Source organism: Mus caroli, unplaced genomic scaffold, assembly GCF_978045245.1.
Source record: "Mus caroli unplaced genomic scaffold, Mus_caroli_1 scaffold_9, whole genome shotgun sequence".
NCBI lineage: Eukaryota > Metazoa > Chordata > Mammalia > Rodentia > Muridae > Mus > Mus caroli.
Window position 1 is genome coordinate 115,501,946 of NW_028227264.1, and position 16,810 is coordinate 115,518,755.

At 40.7% G+C, this 16,810-nt stretch overlaps 1 protein-coding gene across 3 annotated transcripts in view; it reads left to right on the plus strand.

The window, feature by feature from the left end:
- Positions 1-462: 462 nt before the first annotated feature.
- Positions 463-16,810, plus strand: part of Tspan8 (tetraspanin 8) — a 36,757-nt gene continuing 20,409 nt past the window's right edge. The window contains exons 1-4 of one of the 3 annotated variants that reach the window (XM_021174903.3): positions 463-635; positions 729-896; positions 11,145-11,207; positions 16,521-16,658. In XM_021174903.3, the coding sequence (XP_021030562.1) occupies positions 837-896; positions 11,145-11,207; positions 16,521-16,658 (261 nt within the window). In that variant the 5' untranslated portion in view covers positions 463-635; positions 729-836. The other 2 variants (XM_021174904.3, XM_029482306.2) reach the window with 2 other exon arrangements.

Below are 16,810 nucleotides of genomic sequence, written 5' to 3' on the forward strand. Positions count from 1 at the left end.
TTCCTTCCTTTTTTTTTTTTTCCTTTTCACACAAAGATAAAAATAAACCCCCGAATGAATGCTCTTATGAGATCACGCAAAGGCAGGCCACTTCCCCTTTAATGATTGAAAGTGGCAGGCATTTAAAGGAGCTCCTTTGAAAGGAAAAGAACAACAACAACAACAACAACAACAACAACACAACAACCAAACAAGACACTTGGCTCATTAATGTTTGTTTCATTGTTCATTTGAAGTTGAGGAGAAGAAGTTATAGTAACTTAAGTCCGGATGCTTTGCAGGTTTCCAAATACCTATGGCTGAAAGGAACTTTGTGCTCCTATCAATTAAAAAAAAGGGGGGGGATGCAAAAACGAAGTGAGACACAAGACCCATTTACTTGAGAGCCTGGCAGCCGATTTCCACAGGGTTAGAAGAGAGGGCAGCCACACCAGCCAGCCAGCCAGTCTATCCACCTACTATCTCGCTGTACCATTCTCCACCTCTGCCCCAGCCACTCCCATAACTTGATATCTGTTTACTCTAGAGGGAGCGGGCTTTGAGAAGCCATCATAAATATCCTGACCTAATGCCTTAGCAGCCATAAGAAGGAAAAGAATGTACTCGCCTGAAGATAACGTTTGGGATATTTAAAGGTGTGGGTTAATTTTTTATCCACTCCAATAACTGGTTTTTTTTTTTTCCTGTTCCTTCTGTCTACTTCTTTGCTCTCTATTTCTACCCCGAAGCTGCAGGCACACAGATCTCTGCAGGCAAAATCTTTCAGAGCCTACGCAGGACAGCCTTCTACGGACTACTTCATTCCACTGTAACTTGGTGGCTGCCCCTTCTCCGAAATGGCAGGTGTGAGCAGCTGTTTAAAGTATTCTATGTTTTTCTTCAACTTCTTGTTCTGGGTAAGTAGTTTTCTTTTAATTCTCAGTTTTGTTCAGGAAAGAAGACCTGAGATAAATATCACAACTGAGAACAGACTTACATAGAGCTAGAGGATGAGGGGGAAAAAAACATTTTCCATTGAAATATTTACACTGGTTTGTCGCTGGCTGTTTGGGGAACTGAAAAGAAGCCAATGACTCCAAAAAAACCAAACCAAACCAAACCAAAACAAAACAAAAAACCCGGTGTATTCAAGTTCTCTGAGGATAAACATTTCCCGAATGTTTTCATATTGTTGCAAGACTAAACACAGGGGGAAATATCCCTTAATTAAAGGACAATTATTCTCAGTTCTCTGATGTCAATCAGCACTCTGGTTTTAAGACTCCAAAGAAAACAGTTTGATTCAGCATGGCTTCTGGTTCCCTCTCTTTGACATCTAGGTTTGAAACAGGTGACTGACTAGTGAGTGGCGGGGTGGTAAATACATGGGAGGGTCATTTTCAGAGCCCCCAGGAAGAAAGAAATAGTCCCTGGAGAAGCAGTAAGAGTATTTAATCATAAGATTCAGCTAAACCAGTGACTAGGTATTAGTATTTCGAAGTCAATATTTTGGTGTGTCGTCAACCCATCCTTTCAAATTACAGGGTTTGTTTCTTGCAAATTATGCCTTGCTTAAGTCTGATGATGGCTCCCAAAGGCATTGAAAGCATCATTTAACATTGAAAAAGCAAATATCATGATCTGAGGGGGTGGGGCGGGATGTTGGGGAGAGAACATGTATACATATGATATAACTAGAGGTGCTCACAAGTAAAGTAGTGGAAATGTCTCAGGATGCTGAAACAGAAAACAACTCCATTGTTTCTGGATTGGAAAGTAGTTTATGCATTACGGATAAGGACCTCTGGTTTTGTGTCTGAGCCTTTTGGCCTTTAATAGATGGCTGGTATCGGTCCAATACATTCATTTTCTTTCTTAGCTTTCGGTAAAAGGCTTAATAGAGATCTGGACAGGTCAGGATGAGGGAAAACATCTATTCTCATCCATTCATTGCATTAAAATAATAATGATTTAAGTACACTAATATAACTTTATAGTATGAAATGACTTTCTACTCAATGGCTAGTAGCCCTAATGAATAAAGGTGACATATAGTGAATTAAATTTGTTAAATAAGTATTTATTTATATAAATATGTATTTATTTATATAAATAAGAGAATAAAAACATTTTTGTTCTTTATACTTCGTCTTCTTTTCCTATGAAAAGGGGCTGTTTTTGAAATTACTAGAAACTAGGACAATAGTTTGAAACTCAAGAATATATGACAAAATTTTAAAAAGTAATCAAACATATTGCTTCTCTTCAATTATTAAAGTCATCAAGGGTTGAATATAAAGAAAGAAATGAATGTGTGCTTTGGCTTTTTTTCAAACTTTCCAGCATTCACAAATGAAGACAAATTTGGAAAATTAGCTCTATTACTCGGCCACCAAAACCACGAAACCAATCTATACATGCGTAGTCTCAGTCACTTGCTCAGACAATTATGAACAAAACATTAGGGTTATCATTCATCTATCAATACATTAGCATGAATCTTGAAAGGCAATTACATTTACTAATGTAGTTACAATATCACTCTCATACTTTAAAAATTCAATAAGAATTTCTTAACCAGGGATTGAGTTTCTAATTGCTTTAAACATGCTATTTGAACTATTATCCAGAATGAGCCCATTTGACCTTGGTCCGTTGATACAGCTCCTGTGACAATTTTAATCTGTAGCCTCTTCCTCGGTCCTTGTCATTTCCCCTCTTACTGAAATTCTGAGTAATTATTTTGGTTGGCCTTATCGTCGGTTCTACTGTTCGAATTTTGCTGTTCACATCCCAGGGTGTGCCTTGCCATATTTCTCTGTCTTCTGTATTTCTGTAAATTAGCAATGGAATTAGGCCAGTTGACGATACGTGATGGCGCCGTGCTTGTGAGGATGCTCGAGTTCATTTTGGGTTTCTTATGTGACTGAAGTGGGTGATAATCAATGCTATCAATGTTACTTCATATGTTAGTTGAGGTGAAATGTAGTTTTTGGTTTTCAGGACATGGTGTGTGTGTGTGTGTGTGTGTGTGTGTGTGTGTGTGTGTATGTGTGTGTGTATGTGAGTGTGTGTGTGTTTACACAAACCTACACACACACACACACACACACACACACACATATGTATATAAAATGTGTGTGAGAATATATATGTCACATATTTTCTATATCATGAAGGCACATACAAATATGATACAAACACTTCTTTCTTACTTTTTACCAGATTTCCAAACACCCATACATTTCAATTAGATAGCTCTAACTTCCGCAATGAAATTGTCTCATGTCCCTGTGTGGTGGGACCTGCAATCTCTCCATAAGGGACAGAGACTATTGGTGAGAACAATAGTTGGGAAGGCCCATGATGACTTCTTAGCCACATGTCACATCAGCATTTTAAATAAAAACGTAGGCATCTGGCGCTCCTTCTGGGGTTGTATGAGTTAACTTTCTCATACCATTTAACAATAAGGTACTTTCCTTATAAAATGAAAATATAGCCCAATAGAGTCCTTATCCTTATTGATTTACAGTTGATTCTGGATTTTTGCCAAGACACATTTCAAGTTGGCTTTTTTGACATGATTATAATAGCCTTTCTAACTCCTCCATTCTTAAGTGAGACAAGATATTTCAGGCTCATTTGGTCATTTGCCTGCCAGAGTTAGAACCACCTATTTCTTTAAAATAAAAAAAAGTCAGAACGATGGCCATTGTTTCTATTTCTATGATATATATGATATCATATATTTATGATAAGTAAATATTAATATACTAATAAACACATAGGGGTTAAGACATTTAAAAATGTGTCTGAAAACACACCAACCAGAAACAATTTTCAAATTAGGAAAAAGTTGAAGTAGGTCTCTATTTCACGAACAAAAAAAAAGGACAAAGTGCTGATGGAGTTGGAATCCATTGTCTAACTCACAAACAGGAGTTTGAAATAGATCCAAATTTGAATCAAGAATGTTACATAAGGATAATCCAGGAAGGGGCTGTGTAATGGGTTTAAGATAAAGGTTCAAGGTCAGCTGCAACTCTCCCGCGCTCTGTACCTTTCTGTTCCCGACACTGTCACAGGTCTCCTGGGGAACTCTGATTAGTTTATGGTTACAATCTGTTCTTTCTCTGAGGTCACACATAAAATCTTTCTGACCCCATAGATTTCAGTTAGATAGCTCTAACTTCCGCAATGGAATTGTCTCATGTCCCTGTGTGGTGGGACCTGCAATCTCTCCATAAGGGACAGAGACTGTTGGTGAGAACAATAGTTGGGAAGGGCAATGATGACTTCTTAGCCACATGTCACATCAGCATTTTAAATAAAAATGTAGGCATCTGGTGCTCTTTCTGAGGTGAGGGGACATTCCTATCTTCACTCTCCTCTCTCCCCTCAGCCTGGGCTCTCAGTTGGAAACGTATGATTCTTCCTAGGAAATTAGCAATTTGTCACATTCTTAATGTTTACTTAAGCAAAAATTTTAGCCTTTCCCTTGATGTGGTTTTCTCGTAGATGTCCGCAGCCTTGCGTTTTCAAAATGCATTCTTTCTGGTTTTAACTTGTAAAACTTGGCTTTGGTAAAGTGGGGCCAGATGTTGAAATATCTCTGAGATAGGCATATGGTCATTTGATCTGAACATACTGGTTTCTCTTCTGGGAGAACTTGATGTGCCACACAAATATGTGGTGGTTTTCAGTCAATAGAATTGATAATGAGAGAAAAAAACACATGAGTTGAAAATCATCCCTAATCATGTTGGAGATTGCTGCAAACTGGAGAATTGGAGGTATTATCAATAATAGAGAAGTTACAGATACAACACCTATTTCCTTGAGTCATAAGTCAAACAGGAAATGGCCCAATATTCTCACACCCTTCTTAGAGAGGACAGACCAGGGAGTATCCAAGAGGCTTAGTGTTCCCTGGGCATGTGGGTAAGCAGAAGTATGGGCCTTCTATGGGAAGATGGAGGATAACACAAACCAGACACAGAGCATCATGTGACCGTCAGGTCTCATGAAGAAAAGCACAGAGGCACATTACCAATCTTCATATGTGCCCAGTGAGGAAAAGGGCTTCAGCCGGCCAAGGCATTAGCTCCAGAAGTGATCAATGCACAAGGAGAGATGGAAGGTAGTGTGAACACGAGGCAAATCCAGGAACCAGTGGTTCAACTTTCATTGTCTTTTCTACACTGGGTGTGGCCAGCTTTAGAAGATAGGTCCCCGGTTCTTCCTCCCAGCCCCATGCTCCCAGAAATAAGACTCAGACTTACAATATATTTACAAATACTTTGGCTGTATAGTAAGGCTCTTTTCTGACTAGATCATAATTTAAGATAACCCATTTATTTTCCTCTACATTCTGCCACATGGCTAGTTACCTATGCTTAGGTACCACACATCTGTGTCTTCAAGTCTTCCCTGATGGATCTTTCCCCACCTGTCTCTATCCCAGAATTCTTTCTGGCTCTCAGATGTCCCACCTTCTATTTCCTGCCTAAGCCATAGGCCATAGGCGTTTTAATTGACAGGTGATGCATTCATACACAAGACACTCTCTCTGTAAGAGCTTGGATGCAAAGCAGACATATCTGGGATAAAGGTACATCATAAACAATGGGACACAATTATATTTTATCCTGTCAGCTGTTGAAAACCCCTGCAATAGACAGTTAACTGTGACTGAAATCTATGGCCACTGGTAATACAGCAGCTGCTTGTCATTGTACAGTTATGCTAATCAGTTGAACTAGGGGAACAGCAAAGGTGTAAAGGCCCCGTTGTAGTGAGCTTAAGTCCCCTTCACCAGCTGTCCTACCTTAGAGGGACTAGCTTCACCGTACTTTACAGTTTGTCATCTACACAAATGATGGCCGTGCTCAATCTACCTCCTTAGATCACTGTGAGTTGATATGCACAAGGGACTCAAAGTGACAGTAGGTGCTTATGAAAAATGACGATCCAATCAACATTTCCTAGGCATTAGAACGAGTAAGGTAGGAAACTATTTCAGATCATGACGAATACTTTTCCACGTTGAATTCTGGAACCGAGGGGAAATTAATACAGAAAGAATTTATGATAAGGTAATACTTTCTTCTATCACAGTTAGAGAAATGAAATAAAAATGCTTATTCATGCCACTTGTGATTCAGATCCCGAACCTCCCCAGCCTCTTGCTTTGTGTGCTAACGTATGCTCATTGGCTCTTCTGTGCTCCACTTCCTGCATGCATAGGCTGAGGGGGGGCACTTTTACTTAGAAGGACTAACCATAAAGATTAACTAAGGAACTTTATGCCAACATATAAGCAAGGGTCGGTATGCAGTAGTTTAATTGATGTTATTTTTATCCCAACAATGGCCCATATTGCTTTTTAATATAAAAACTCTCTCCTCAAGTGATGATCCTATTTTATGCATAGTAGGTTTTTAAAACATAAGCATAATTTTAGTCTGACTCTACACTCTTCTTTTCTCACAAGGCAAGAAGTCTGGGGGAATCAGGGTACTATATCCTCAATGATGCTGGACTCCACTCTAGATGGACGAGGCCCCAAATATCCCTACCCATGTGGCATCAAACCTGTTGCTGTTGATTATACAGACTCTTCTCACTAATGTCCATTGGGGGCTACTGTAAGCTGAGCTTGGGTCTCTAGGTACTCATATGAATTTCTGTCAAGTCCTGCAGAGCTCAAATCAGAAGTTAATTCCAGATCATGTCTTGCCATTGTCTTTCTGACATTTTGTTGATATCAGCATATTTTCTGTCTTAATTGGCTTGGGTCTTGTCTTAGTCAGGGTTTCTATTCCTGCACAAACATCATGACCAAGAAGCAAGTTGGGGAGGAAAGGGTTTATTCAGCTTGCACTTCCCACATTGCTGTTCATCACCAAAGGAAGTCAGGACTGGAACTCAAGCAGGTCAGGGAGCAGGAGCTGATGCAGAGGCCATGGAGGGATGTTACTTATTGGCTTGCTTCCCCTGGCTTGCTCAGCTTGCTTTCTTATGAAACCCAGAACTACCAGTCCAAGGATGGCACCACCCACAATGGGCCGGGCCCTCCCCCCTTGATCACTAATTGAGAAAATGCCTTACATATGAATCTTATGGAGGCATTTCCTGAAGAGAGGCTCCTTTCCCTGTGATAACTCCAGCTTGTGTCAAGGTGACACACAAAACCAGCCAGTACAGGCCTCCATAAGAAATTACTATTGATTGGTAGTTGAAACAATAGAAATTCATTTCTTACAGTTCTGAAAGCTGAGAGGCCTAAGACTGAGGTGCAGGCCCATTGAGTGTCCAGTGAAGGTTCTAAGACTGAGGTGCAGGCCCATTGGGTGTCCAGTGAAGGTTCTAAGACTGAGGTGCAGGCCCATTGGGTGTCCAGTGAAGGTTCTAAGACTGAGGTGCAGGCCCACTGGGTGTCCAGTGGAGGTTCTTTTGCCTTCTCCCTTTTTGTCACGTGGTTCTTCTCAGAGGTTAAGGTAATGGACAGAGACAGAGCTCTCTTGTAAGGTCTTCAATCTCACTGGATTAGGATTCTACTTTTGATGACCTCATTTAACCTAAGCTATCTCCTAAAAGTCCTGTTTCTAAATATCGTCATTAAAACACCATCTTATGTGAGAGTCTAAGGAAAAACGAATCAGACCATTGCTTGCCCATCTGTAAATATCAAAATTGTCTACATTCTCAGAATACTGATCCGAACCAACCACATCCTAATTGTAAAAACCAAAGATGTCAAATGAGAACTGAGTGAAAACCACAGTGGTTCTCCTGAAAGTGAAACCAGGATAAAGATGGGCCAGTTAGATCTCCACGGCCACTGATGCCAGGCCTAGAGCCGACTTATTAACACCTTTCACTTTCCAGTCTTACAAGCACAGATATCCAGAGCTAGACATAACTTAACACATCCTTAGAGCTAAACGAGAAAGATGCAGGAGGCCTCACGGACTCACGTGATGGCTCATCTCAAGGCAGTGGGAATGGACCTGCTTTGTAGTTCACCACCTTGATAGGAGATGCATCTACTTCTAAGATTAGCTGTAGCCCTTGCAAACATTCTAATGATGTGACATTTATGACCTTGACATGTGAAATTCTCCAATGAGATGAGAAAAATGTTTTAAACAGTGTATTTTCATTTTAAAACTAATATATAGAAAAAAAGAGGTAGTGATGGGAGTGGACATGAAAGTTTAGCCAATTTCAATAACTGCAAATGCATTCGATTTAATTGTGGGGACTGAAATTAGAGAAAACATTCTTCGCTTATAAAGTGAGTGACTACTTTTTATTTTCAAGGTTGTAGTTATAGGTAATGTTCGGTGTCGGAGAAAACCTAATATGGTTTGAGGGTCAAGTAAATAAGATATAGATGTGCAGTTTAATTAATACAGTATTATGTATTAATAATTTAATATTTAATTGTATTAATTGTAATTAATACAATGTAATTAAATGCAGTTACAAGTATAATTAAGTATAATTACAAAATTAATTAATTAGTAAAATGTAAATATATTAATAATGTAATAATAAAGTATACGGGTTCATTATTATTATTTTTGAGATCATAATATAACTACATAATTTTTCTCTTCCATTTCCTACCTCCAGACCCTGCTATATAACTTTCTGTGTTCTTTTTCAAGTGCCAGATACTCAATAGTTACCAGCACAGATAATATTAGTTTTAGTTAAAGTTAAAGGCCAGGGTTACTATCGAGATGGTCAGCATGAAGGTGTGAGGACAGAGAAGGAGATATGGAGAGGGGTAAGTAGCAGGGGTCTATGCAGATGAGGGGGTAGAAGTATTTCGAGAGCAGGTTTGAGAGCTGCACAAGCTCGAGGAAGACAAAATCCCAGCACATAGGAGGAGAAGTGGGCAGAGACTCCCAGCCCTAGCCAGGAAGCTCTTCACAAACTCGAGCAGCTGAGAGAAGAAAAATCAGTTTTCTTCAGTGGAGTGATATCAGGCTTAGCAGACATACTCCAGGTGGCTCGTCGGCGTTGGCCAGCACAAATCAGACGCCATGATTTTCAGAATATTCTTTTGTTTTCATTTTTTAAGAGAGAGAGAAAGAATATGAAATTGGGTGGGAAGAGAGGGAGGGTGGTGTGTGAGTTGGGGGATGAAAACACATATGATAAAAAGTGAACTGTAGCAAATTATTAAAGAATAAAAACTTTAAAAAGATGAACAGCTATAGCTGTCTCGTATGAGGCTATGTCAGTGCCTGGCAAATACAGAAGTGGATGCTCACAGTCAGCTATTGGATGGAACACAGGGCCCCCAATGGAGGAGCTAGAGAAAGTACCCAAGGAGCTGAAGGGGTCTGCAACCCTATAGGTGGAACAACAATATGAACTAACCAGTACCCCCAGAGCTCATGTCTCTAGCTGCATATGTAGCAGAATCATTGGAAAGAGAGGCCCATTGGTCTTGCAAACTTTATATGCCCCAGTACAGGGGAACGCCAGGGCCAAGAAGTGGGAGTGGGTGGGTAGGGGAGCAGGGCAGGTGGAGGGTATAGGGAACTTTTGGGATAGCATTTGAAATGTAAATAAAGAAAGTATCTAATAAAGTAAAAAAATAAATAAAAAGATGATCAGCATAAACATACTTATAAAGAGAGAACTAAAAACAGAAAATATGAATAAGGAAATCAATTAATTAGCAAGAAAAATGTGATCCTTATAAAATCACTACCAGAAAGCTGAGTTATCATCTGACAGGACTTCTCTCCCTCTGGTTGGCTAACCACCACCTGCGAACCTGGGCCCTTATCTTTATTTGTCAATATTAGCTCTAGTGGGAGGAAGGGGAAACTAGGCTCGCAACGCTAAACTTTTATTAATTTATTTGTATAGCATTTATGTATGCTGGCCTGTAAGACAGTCAGTTGCATAGGTTATTGGCTAATGGACAAAGTTTCTTTTTTAATTGCATTAGAATAATTGGGGCAAAGTTTGTAGGAGTTAAAGCATGTACGACAGGTTGATTGGTTAGGAGTTGGTCTGGAGTTTCAACTGTGTGACTATAATATATCAGGTACTTTACCTTAACAAAGGTTTGGACTTAGAAGACTTTTGAGGTCTTTGAGGCAGGAGAGACTCCATGTCTCCTCAGAGGCTCCATGTACTCCTTATTCTTTTAACAAGCCCTTTGACCTTGTTTCTACCAAAAACTTGATGAGAAAGCACTCACTGGAGGTCCTTGCATATGGTTGCTTGAGGGTCCCAGGTATACAGTTCAACCATGCATATATGAAAGCAATGACAGTTCAAGGCCACTGGGTTTTGGAGAACTCAGACAGTTCTTTGTTAGAATATGGAGAGTCAGAAACATCTAGAAAGCCCTCCAAGGCCCACTATGTCTGGTATGTAACTGGGACTGCTCTTAATATATCTATCTAATAATACATCTTTGATTTTTTTGAGGCATATATATGTATATGTGTGTGTGTGTGTGTGTGTAACCTTGAGAGACAAGAGTTTTCCTTACACTAAAGTAAAATGTGTTTCACATTTTATGTGTTGGCCATGGTCCAAATTAAATAATCTGGAAAAGCCATTAAAAGGAATTTAAGAATTTAAATACTGTTTCCTGCTGTTTCTTTTTTCTGGGTAAGCCTTACTAGCTAAAATAATTTTTTTATAGTTTACTTGAGTTTTAAAATATTAATTAGTATGTACTATCATTGTTTAACTTCACATTTGGTCAAATGTTCTACTATTGTCTGTCTTTACAAACGCCTCTCTTCCTCAGAAGTCCTGAGTGCATATTGGATGGTTGGAGAGTTATGCCTTTCTTTCTTGGTCCAAGATAAAGTGCAAGCATCAAATGCAGGAGTATATTAAGGGTGTCTTATCTTTAAACCATAGGAAATATTCCACGTGATTTCAATTAAATCCTGGGGAATGTCTTTTACCACCTGGCAGAGGTCTCTTCTTGTCGTACCGCTATGAATGGACTGTGATTCTTACCAGTCTTATCCTGCTGTGCCGCACTTCAGAATGTAACAGTCTGGGTCCTGATGAACTATTCCGGCAGCCATGAAACTGGGGTTTGTGGAATTATCATTTTATTGTGTCTTTGTATTCTAATGTTCTTTCTTTCCCCCCTCCCTTTTCTACAGGTATGTGGTACACTGATCTTGGGACTGGCCATATGGGTGAGAGTAAGCAAAGACGGAAAAGAGGTAAATATAGATACACAAAGCAGCTCTTATCACCATCATGAGAAGCAAAGGCGACAATAATGACAGAAAGTAAATGTCCTATAACATTTTTCTTAAATGCCTCTCTTATGTGTGATGTTACATGGGTTTCTACTTTAGAAAGTCAAAGTTACTTATTCTGTGCCTTGCATGGCACAGTCCTTCTGGAGAGCTGAGAGGGGCGTGCTACTGAAGCATCTATGCATATTAAGGGAAAACCATTTCTCTGGCCTGGGTAGAGATCTACCATTACAAGCTACCCAAGAACGAGTTAGTCAACCCAATTGGGCCAGGCAAATCACTTGGCCAAGGGGCCAGTCCTCTGGAAGGCTGATTTACCCTAAGCCATTTAAAAAACACGGGAGGAATTATTATCCTCAACGAGATAATGTATTTTGCCTTTGCAGAATTCCAGTTCTCTGTGTAGTCAATAATGGATTATGGGAGCACAGATGGGTTAAGCCTGCTTGCTCTTCTGAGTCCTTTATCTGTACCATCCAGTGCAGTCCTGACAGGATGTCTATTCTAATGCCCCCCCCCCAGCCTCCCCCCCACTGCCCCAATATGGCTGCTTGTCTGATCCATATGGCTGAACATGTTGGCTCAAATCAAATAGCATGGCTTTCTCTCTTCCACTTAGCCATCTTTCTCTTCCAGGAAGATGCCAATATTTATAGCTTAGTTTTGCCTGTAAGCTCAAGTAAACTTATCCTTGAGGTTTCTTCTGAGCCCATTCTTAAACTGTTTTACCACTGAGACTAAGAACCCTGAGCAATGACCCCAATGTCCCTGGTAACATGCGTCATCCATCCCAGGTGAGGCTTTCTCCCAAATTCTCGTATCATTATTCTCAAACTAGAAAGACTTCAACACAGGGAGATGTGGGACAGGGTTTATGTAGAATCTTGCCTCCTTCACTACTAAAGGCCAGCCTAACGAACAGTTTGGAGACACGGAACACCTTTCCTCTCCACCAAGAGCAACTTCTCTAGCACATTCTGACTATCATATAGCTAATTCCAGAGTGGTTGGTCCAAAATGGATAGAGATGAGATGTTTTCTGGGAGACGAATGTGACTCCAGATTTCAAGGACAGCACAGTTCAGAGACAGGTGGCATTTACCTCTTGCAACTGGAACTTGAGACAACCATTTCAACCTGAGACTGTCACTCACACTTGGGTGACTCACTCACACTAGAGTGACTCACTCACATTAGTGTGACCCGGATACTGTTCAGCTTCTTGAACATGCAAACAGTTAACAAGATCCATCTGCTCCCATTACATACCTTTTCACCCCAGGAACAAAGCTTTTATCGACATGTCCCCAGGTTTGAAAGTTTGGTTTGTAGGCACAATTCCAGCCCCAGCCTTTGGATTTAATCGCATACTATTTCTATTCCATGTTCCAAACGCAGGAGGAGGAAGAAAGCAAAGGGTGTGGGCGGGTTGTTGATCCAGATTTATCCAAAATAACACCACGCTGGCTTCATTTCTTGATGCTCTTACTTTTGCTCTCTTCTCCCCTCTCGGTTCAGAGAGCCCCCTGCTCCGTGCTTTACTGTTCTCAGTTCCTGCAGAGAAGTTTGCTCAGGGTTGTGAAGGCAGACCCTTGTCCATCAGGTCTCTATTGTTAGAGCCTTTTCAAAGGTTTGGCTCCAAACGTTTTCCTCCCTGAAGAAGAATTCTGATTCCTGTCGAATGTCACAATGATACTACTAAGCCAGAAGTGCAGACAACGCTTTAAAAAGATTTAAACAAGTTGTATCATAGTGAGACCAGATGCCTTTGGACACGGCTTAGTGAAAAGAGGATTAAAAGCAAACTAAGCTGGTTTGTATGCTTTTTAAAATATGTGTAGATTTTTCATAAATGTACCCCATTTTTCCTTTCCTCTCTCTCTTCCTCCTCCTCTTCCTTCTCTTCCCTCTTTCCCTCTCTTTCTCTCTATCCCAAGAGAGTCCAGAGCCACTCCAAGGCAGTGAGGCATTTCCTCATTCTGTACTTTACCCAGTGAGTAAACTAGGAGAGGCTGGGTGGAGCAGGTTGTCTTGCCTCCCAGTTCATCAGACTTCCATTTATTATTTATACTGATAAACATGGCTCTAAATGCTTGATGGCCACAGGATCTGGTGTCTGAGAGGAGGAAGAGGGTTTTGAAGGAGCATACAATCTGCCTGACTTTGAGGCTCATAATTAAAAACAAAGACTAACAGCCAACCACTATTTTGAGAGTACTTTAGACTCTTGAAGATATATCCACAGCCTGAATTTTATATCATTATTTGATTTGTGGTCAACATTTTCTTTCTCCCCAGTGTTTCTGTTAAGCAAACGTGGTGTTTAGTCTGTTAAGAGACAACACACATTGAATGGATTAAAAGAGCTGTTGCCCTTGAGAGAATGTGAGTCCACATCTGGGAGTGAAATGGACAGAACAGGCAGGCGAGGCAGCACCACCTTCAGTTACATTTAGATCTTTGTGCTATCAGCTTCTTACCCAGAACAAAAGTCAGTCCTAGGACAACACCAACCAGCCTGGCTCACAGGAAGTCAGCTTGATTCGTGTTTATCTGCAATGAGTGGGCAAAAGTCAACACTGAGTGAAGAGTTGAATTTTATTACCGGGAAAATAGAATGAGTCGTTTTACAAGGGCTAACATGAACACAAGCACATACAAGAATGACAGGGAAGTGACATCTCTTTCTGCTAACAAGCCTTGGGAGGACGATAAATTCAATAGCTCCCAAGGCCAAAAACATGGGCATCACCCTCATCTTAGGATATCTCTTTGAATCCAAAGAAGATCCCAGTTAGCATCCTCATCTTTCAGACTCACTGGGCCTCCTTTAGGATTTCTCCCCTTTTCTTAAGAAACACGCAGACTCTGTTTCTATGAGGCAGCTTTGGTAACGTTGCTGGGTTCCAGCTGTAACAAACACTGGGCTCAGATTTCTAGTTCACTCTTCAACAACAATAGGCGTTTGTTGGGCAGCACTTGCAATGGTGACTGCTACTAGGTCAGCATGCGGCTTTTTTTTCTGTCTGGTTCCTGGCAGTGGGTGACCCAGTTGGGTTAGCCTCACCCCAGCCCTTACTACTGCCTACATGGGTACCAGCTGCACTAATCCAGGTGCTTATGAAAACAGTCCATGAATGACCACTGTGTCTGGGCTTTCTCTCCTGAGTTCTAATAACCTTACTAGAGTCTTCTACCTGTTTAGATGTCATAGCATGATCTGGAGATCATACAGAAGAGGTTTCCTGGCACATCTATTTTGTCTTTGATTATATATATATAATCAATCCTTTGTGAATCTCATACATTCATACAAGGTATTTTCGATTATATTCATCCCTCACTCTTCCTGGCCATCTTCTCACCCCTCTCAAAACTTGTCTTTACTTTTGCTGTTGTAATAACCCACCAAGCCCAATGAGTGTTGCCCATGTACGCATGGATGAGGGGCCATCCACAAGAGCACAGAAGTCTATCTACCCCAATCCTCCCTACTGAGAAGTCTGGCTCCAGTCTTAATGATGAACCAAACAAAAATCTCTCCCTCCAAATGAAAGACAAAATAGAACACAAGCAAGCTTTAAATTTGTTAACCTAAAGCATTATGTGTACGCAAATACTTTTAAAGCAAAGGAGGCCTTAGAAGTCACAGAGATGGCCTGTTTCCCCCTTATAAACTAAAAATGGGCTCAAAGGCTCAGATAGCTTACTTTTCTTGGGTTCACAAACTTGTTACATATTGGGACCCTGAGTCCCAATGGGTCATTCCATTTAAGCCTCCATAATTTAAGTACAGTCCTCTTAGTGACCTTTGAGTAAATGTCTCCTAGGGGTTATGAATGGATACTAAAAGCCTTCAAAACAGAAGGACCACTAGTGGCGCTGCTTGCTTTTGCGTTGACTGTTAAAGGAAGAGACCCACGAGTGCTTTGGTAGAGTATGGAAAACAGTTTTGAGTTTCCTTAGCCCAGTACTTGGATGCTGCAGGTAGCCTATGGACTGTACACAGCATACAGCATGCAGCATACAGCATGCAGCATACAGCATACACGTGTAACACTGGCACAGAATCTCCATCTTTAACTGTGATTGACTACTGTCAATCACACGAAGGAATGCACATGTCAGTGTGTGAAGGAAAATGAGTGGTCTATGGTCTGGGGCTCTCTGAGGTTTATGTATAAGAGTATACTTGGGTTGCATGTGGAAGACCTGAATTACACCAGATGTAATTCTACTGCCCACTCACTGTTAATAGTCCTAAGATATTCCCTGAAATATCCCATAATTTGACAGTCAGGTAAAACTAAAGTTTCTGCGTTCGGTCCTTCTGAAAAGGAGAAGACAAGATTTGATGGGCACTTGCAGGAAGTGGGCTTATTGCATCCTTAACCAAGATGTGAGAGCCCCTTCCCAGTGCGCCTTTCAGCCACTTCCTGTCTTCTGTCCTATTCTGCTCAAAGGCAAATCACCTTGGTTTTGATCACCACAGCTTTGCCTGGTCTTCAGCTCCATGTGAATGGAGCTTACAACATTTGCTCCTTTAAAGACAAATTGCCTCTTTTAAAGGCATACAGCTTCTTCAGCCCCACATGATTCTGAACTTCATTCATGCTGTAACCAGCACGGACTTGAAGAACTTAAGATGTTTTCAAGTCAAAATAATTAGGATATCATAAAACAAAGACTTTATAATGCTACTCTAGGTATAAAATATACAATGTGTGAACCAAAGAGCCCATTTAAAAAACAGGGGCGGGCTGGAGAGATGGCTCAGTGGTTAAGAGCACCGGCTGCTCTTCTGAAGGCCCTGAGTTCAAATCCCAGCAACCACATGGTGGCTCACAACCATCAGTAATGATAACTGAATCTCTTCTGGGGTGTCTGAAGACAGCTACAGTGTACTTACATAGAATAAATAAATAAATCTAAAAAAAAAAGGGACTAAAAGCATCTTTTCTTCTAAACTGTTAGAAACAACTTTAAAGGGCCATTATTGTTCCTCCATCCAACATCTACCATTTCACTCTAGGACAATTCAAGGCTGGAAACAGGACTCAGGAGGTGCCACCATTTCAATAAAATGTGAGCTGTGCCAGGACAGAGACTCTTTTTTTTTTTTTTACTTTTTTACTTTTAGATCACAAAAGTTTCTCAGGGTCTCAGACCAGGGCCTGACACCCAGTGGGGACTCAAGGGGTATTTGGAAAATGAGTAAAATAAACATCAAGGGAAGAAATCTATACACCAAGTCTTTTCTTTTCTTTTTTCTAGATCATCACGTCCGGAGACACTAGCACGAACCCCTTCATTGCTGTGAATATCTTGATTGCAGTTGGGTCTATCATCATGGTTCTGGGTTTCCTGGGATGCTGTGGAGCTGTGAAAGAAAGCCGGTGCATGCTTCTCTTGGTAGGCAACCCAACCCTTCAGACCCCCAAGGGGTTATCTGTGATGTCACAAGACTTGTCCTTGCCAAGCTTAATGAAACCCTAACTTATTTTAGAGAATTTGTTTATGGAAGATACTATGGCATAGGTTTTGGATTACATCAGTATACATTA